General features: G+C 49.1%; 1 protein-coding gene across 3 annotated transcripts in view; it reads right to left on the bottom strand.

Annotated features, from left to right (window-relative positions):
- DIEXF (digestive organ expansion factor homolog (zebrafish)) overlaps nt 1-3,621 on the bottom strand; it is a 28,148-nt gene extending 24,527 nt beyond the window's left edge. For 2 of the 3 annotated variants that reach the window (XM_019516401.1, XM_019516404.1), the window contains exons 1-2: nt 3,443-3,620; nt 1,414-1,450 (exon numbers count right to left, since the gene is read on the bottom strand). In XM_019516401.1, coding sequence (XP_019371946.1) covers nt 1,414-1,450; nt 3,443-3,543 — 138 coding nt within the window. In that variant the 5' untranslated portion in view covers nt 3,544-3,620. Of the gene's footprint in view, nt 1-1,413; nt 1,451-3,442 lie in introns of all 3 variants that reach the window. The other variant, XM_019516403.1, reaches the window with a different exon arrangement.
- Between the last annotated feature and the right edge of the window lie 2,222 nt (nt 3,622-5,843).

Genomic DNA, 5,843 nt, shown 5'->3' with positions numbered 1-5,843 from the left:
AAAAAAAAAAAAAAAAAAGAGAAAATTAAGTGCTACAGACCTGTATAAGAAAAAAAGAGGACTGCTGTAGGTCTTCACAGAGTGAAGAAATATAATCTAGTGAGGAATGAAAATATATATTTTTTGACCCCATAATCTTGCGGATGTCACCAGGTTGGGGGGAGTAGGAGATACACTGGAGGACAGGGCTAGAATTCAGAGGAACCTTGACAAATTGGAGGACTGGGCAAAAAGAAATCTCACAGGGTTCAACAAGGACAAGTGCAAAGTCTTGTACTTAGGACAGATGAATCCCATGCACCAGTACAAGCTTGGGACCAACTAGCTAAGCAACAGCTCTGCAGAATAGGACCCGGGGGTTACACAGGACAAGAAGCTGGATAGAAGTCAAGCGTGCCCTTATCGTCAAGAAGGCTAACAGTATACTGGGATGTATTAGTAGGTACGTTGCCAGCAGATGAAGGGAAGTAATTATTTTCCTCTATTCTGCACTGGTCAGGCCACATCTGGCCACATTGTGTCCAGTGTTGGACCTCCAACTACAAAAAGGATGTGGACAAGTTGGAAGAGCCCAGTGGAGGGCAAAAGAAATGGTTAGGATGCTGGGGTACATGATTTCTGAGGAGAGGCTGAGGGAACTGGGCTTATTTAGTCTGGAGAAGAGAAGACTGAGAGGGGATTTAATAGCAACCTTCAACTACCTGAAGTGGGGTTTCAAAGAGGATGGAGCTAGACTGTTCTCGCTGATGGCAGATGACAGAACAAGGAGCAATGGTCTCAAGTTGCAGCAAGGGAAATTTAAGTTGGATATTAGGAAAAACTCTCTCACTAGGAGGGTGGTGAAGCACTGGAAAGGGCTACCTAGAGAGGCTGTGGAATCTCCATCCTTGAGGGTTTTTAAGGCCCAGCTTGATAAAGCCCTGGTTGGAATGATCTAGTTGGGGATGTCCTTCTGAAGTCCCTTCCAACCCTAATTTTCTATGATTCTATAATGGGCAACATCAAGGTAGAGTAAAAAGGGATGTCTTGGGGTTTGTATAACTAACATTTATTTTTAACACTCGAGTTTAGAAGTCTAATGGGTTTGTCATCATTATTGCTGAATGAAATGCAAGATGTTAAACACTAAGCTTGGGTAGTTTCCATTCAGTCTCACTGCCTGGCTCTCTTGACTTCATATACAGCTGTAAGTCTTGGACTGCAAACTTTGTTTTTGTTTGATTTTAAACATTTTCTTCCATGTTCCCTAGCTGCTTTTAACACAACTGAAAAATTCTGGAACAAAGTTTTTATCTGCAATTTGCCCTGAGAGCTAAAATAACTTCATCCTGTCTGACAGTTCCCACTACAGCTGTATAATTTGTATAACAGCAATACAAAAGGAGAATATGAAAAATAAGTAGAGTATGTTACCAGTTCACAAATTTGAGTGACTTCTCTTCCAGAAACCCTGAAGAAATAAACAGAAATCAATTTCAGCTTTCAATGAGTGCTAGGGAAAAGGGAGTAATCTATATTATCCAAAAGAATGTAAGGACTTTGTTACACCTTATACCGTGAGCTGCAAAAAGTTGATGGGTGTTAGTGCTAGCTCAGTTTTGGACCCATCAGCTATTTAGGCCAGCAGGGGCCTGGAGGACTAGAAAAAAAGAATCCCCCCTCCCATTACAGACTTGCCTCCTGCCCCCCAGGGCTCCCCTAGTTTCTCCCTGCCTACTTGTAGCTGCCCAGATGTCTGTCCCAGGGGAGCAGGTAGGGAAGGGTTAACCTGCCAGGCTATCCCTGCAGCTGGGCTGCTGCATTGGCGGGGCAGGCATGTTAACCCTTCCCTGCTAGGAAAGACAGAGCAAGAGCAGCCACAAGTGAGCACAGCGGTGGGGGCAGTGAGCAGGGATCTGAGATAGTAGAAAGGGTAGGCAGACAGTGGGCTTTATCCAGGCCAGAAGGGTAGAGTGGTTATACCTGAGCGAAACAGGAGCTGGGTCACATGGATCAGAGATAAGAGCAGCAGTTCTCAAACTGACAGATTGGGCACCATCAATTTAAAATGATACAACCATAAGTACCAGCAGCAAATTTTTCAGTTCAACCTTAAGTATCACCAGCACATTTTTGTCATAAAGTAATTATGATAAATCCATTAATGCGTACCACTGACAGGGCTGTCTGCATACCACAGCTTGGAAATTGCTGCCCTAGAGTGGTATAACTTTGAGCCACATAATGAATGCTTAAAACAAGTTTCAGGTGTTAATGTGCAGACAATTCAGGGGTTATGAGCTCCAGGAGCCACCCAAAATTACCATGCAAGAAGGCCCTCAGTCTCCCTGCAGCTAAACCAAGTTTGGAGCCTGAAGCTGAGTGCCAAGGGTGAAGTGAGCCATTCAAGAGAAGGCCCCAATACTGACTGTGAATGACAGGTTTGGGCCAATTGGTTCAGGTGACCAGGCATCATATGATGGCAGCACAGGGAAATGATAGAAAAGCTGGGCTTTGAGGGACCTCCAGAGGTCAACCAGGCCAAACCCCTGCCTGGGGCAGGAACATCCCTATCCCAACCCACAACCTAAACTCTACATAAAAGAACTGTCAACAAATCTTATTGTAAACCAGTCAACCAATATCATTTCTACATCTGTCTCATGAGAAGGAAGAGGTTGGAATGGGTCTACATACAAACTAGAGAGGAGGAAAGCCTCAAGAAGTCTGGGGAGGGTGTAATGAACTGCTGAGCCCATGGAAGGCAGGTGACTCTGCCTCCTAGTCAAACACCTGCTGCAGTTATCAGCCAGCCCAAAGGAGAGACCTCCAACGCACCGGTCCCATGCTTAGACACTGGGACTGCTGGCCACACACCACAGCAGGGGAGGCAAGTAAATGAAGACGGAGTATGGCTTTAGCGCTTCTGTACTGTCAGATACACAAGAACGAAAAATGAAATCATTAGAAACATCTTGAATTTTGTGTTGTGAAACTTGATCACTACCACTGTCCATAAAAGATGGTAGCAACAGCCCTTGAAACCCAATCGTTTTCCTTCTCAAGAGTTCCTAGAGTGCTTCTCAGCCTTTTTTTCTGACTTTTCTGGTTCTCCCTCTCACAACTGCTACAGTGAATGCTCCAGTATTCATAACCAGTCCCTAGGGAAATAACCTCATGCCCACCCCAGGGGGATGACCTCTGATGGACATGACCTCATGTCTACCCCCATGGGAGCCTGACTCAGACAGGGCGAGCGAGACCCAGCAGCACCAGAGTAGTGGTAGCGAGCAGGTCCGTGGCCGTGGAGCCGGACTGCTTGGCCCGGAGGAGCTGTGCCCGCCCCGTCCCAGCCGGGCTGCTGGAAGGGGGCAGGCCGTTGCCCGGGGTGGAAGGGGAATTGCAGACTGATGTCACTGCTAGTGCCGATAACGCACTAAGCTCGCGGGTGGGTCTCACTCACGCGTCGCGGACCGGGTGCTGCTCCCCGAAGTCGCGGAGGTGCCTCTTCTGCCGTTTGCTGAGGCCGGCTAGTGCCGGGCCGCGCGCCCGCCGCTTCCCCATGCCAACCCTGGCCTGGCAACAGCAGGAGAAGGGAGGCACGTGCGGCCGCCAGGCGCTTTACGGCCGCTGCGCGACAAGGAAGCGGGGCGGGGGGACGGGAGAACCCCGCCCCGAGCGCTCGCGTCACGCGCGGCGGCGTTTGGAGAGAACTGGCGTTAGCCCGGCCCTGCCGTGCCGTCACCCCCCGCCGGGGCCGGAAAGCCTGTCACTCCCCGCGCGCCCGCCAGGGGCGCAGCGCACGGCCGCTTCCTCAGCCCGCGTTGCCTTTGCAAGGCTCCCGTGTCGGCCCCGCGGCCACACAGACCTACCCGCCCCGCCACTGCCTCTTCCCAGGCACGACGTCGGTGTGGTACGGGCAGAAGGCCTGCAGTAAGCAGCCTGCGCCACCGCTCAACACAGGCGGGCTCGAGGGGTGAGCCCCCGGGCAGCCCCGCAGGAGCCGGCGTGGGCCTTCAACCCTTACGTTGAGACCGGAGCGACCACCGTGCCAGGTCTTAAATATAAAACGATCCTATTGGAAGCTCAAAATTATCATATTTGCTGAAAAACGATTGTGCCCATGCAAATAAGTCTCTTATTGACTTTCTGTTGCTCACTGACTCCAGTGAGTGAGTGACAACTGGGTCACCAAAGTTGAAGCTTGTCTTTTATTTTGATGCAAGCCGGCATAAGAAAGTGATGACAGCAGACTGGAGAGCGACTTGTATTTTCTATATGCCCTATTGGTTAACTGCCTCGAAAATGATCGTACCTTTTGAATGCTTTTACCATCATCAATCAGACATGGTACAAGAGTTGGAGTTAGGGTACAAACAGGATGATTAGCGTACACCTGGCAATGCTAGGAATGACCCTTCCTGACAGTAAACTAGCCTGGGGCGTGCTCTGTACTGCTGGGACTGTGTTGCTGCCACTGTTGCTGGTATGCTGGCTGGTTCATGTCGAGCTAGTTTGGGTGTCCCTGCAGTAGTGGGATCAGAGCTGACACTGTCTAAATTTATGGACAGTCCATTAAAAAAAAGGCTTTAAATGCTAGTCTATAAAATCCATTAGATAAAAATTGAGCCATTTGTAAAAAAAGTTACAAAATCATTAACTTGATTGAAGATGTGCCATCAGAATGAGGCTGGATGCAAGTGTTATGGACAGAGCAGAGCAGTGCCACCTTATCTTTCACAGCACAAACAGAAGTGCAGCTCCCGGCTGTAATTTGGAGCCTTTTCTGCCATTACCCCAGGACCAAAGAGAAGTTCATTGTTGGCTCCAGGGGAAGGGGAAATCTAGCTGTGGGCTGGGAACCTGCAGCCAGGTTCCCATAGCAATGGCCAGGGCTCTCTGCCAGTGCTTACTGTTGTCATAATGGGAGGGGAGAAAGGCAGCAAAAGGAGCTTGTTCTTGGGGCTCCCCAGCTGGTGCTGAAGGGTGGGGTGGGTGAATTGGAACCCCCCCCCTCTGGGGAGCTGCAGTACACCTGCCCCACCCTCTGGGGGGGCTGAACCCCCCCCCCCCAAACTGAACTTCCTCCACTCCCTTTCCTTCTTCCCATTCTGAAAACAGTGACAGTCTGGGAGCTCTGCAGACACAAGTTACAAAAGACACTACATTTTTAAATGTCTTCATCTGATACCTCATGCGATGAGGGGTCAGATTTTCACTTGACTGGCCATTTTTGAAGCTGCCCTATGGGGAATTCTCTGTCAGGGCTTTGTGGTCTCCTCCTTTTGGTAGCCACATATTGCTGCTGCATCCTGTCTGCCATTGCCTGCTGTAACAGCTGCTCACCACAAAGCTAGGCAGGGCCTAGATCTTGCTGTTTGGGGGGTACTTTTGGCTAGCGCAGGTGGTAGAACCCCCAGAGAGCAGCCATGGGTGAGCCTCCCTTCCAGAAAAGTGAGTTGGTTGGTTTGCTGACTGAGTTGGTTGGTTTGCTGACAGACTATTAATTATTTGAGTTTCACTTAATGATTAATGGCTAAGGTTTTCTTCAAGGTCATGCGTTTATCCCTTTCCCCCCGTAATAAACCCTGTTTTAGTTGAACATTGCTTGTGAGTAGAGTTTTGTTCACTTCCAAACACTCAGTTAAAATGTATTTTCCTGTGTTTCTGTGTGGGGCTCGAGGCACCCAAGTGTTAAACCTCTAAATTTGAACTCAGCCCTTCTTACTGCCATCCAGGGCCTGGCAGAAAACAATACATAAAACATATGTCAGTACAAAAGGTTGGCTGTCACTAAAAAGTTTGCAGATGTCAGTAAAAAAAAAGAAGAAAATTGGGGGGTTGGCAACCTTGAGTGGTATCCA

This window comes from Gavialis gangeticus, unplaced genomic scaffold, assembly GCF_001723915.1.
Source record: "Gavialis gangeticus isolate Ggan-Ray unplaced genomic scaffold, GavGan_comp1, whole genome shotgun sequence".
Classification (NCBI taxonomy): domain Eukaryota; kingdom Metazoa; phylum Chordata; order Crocodylia; family Gavialidae; genus Gavialis; species Gavialis gangeticus.
Note: the sequence above shows the minus strand (reverse complement) of the source record. Positions and strands in the feature narration are given on the sequence as shown.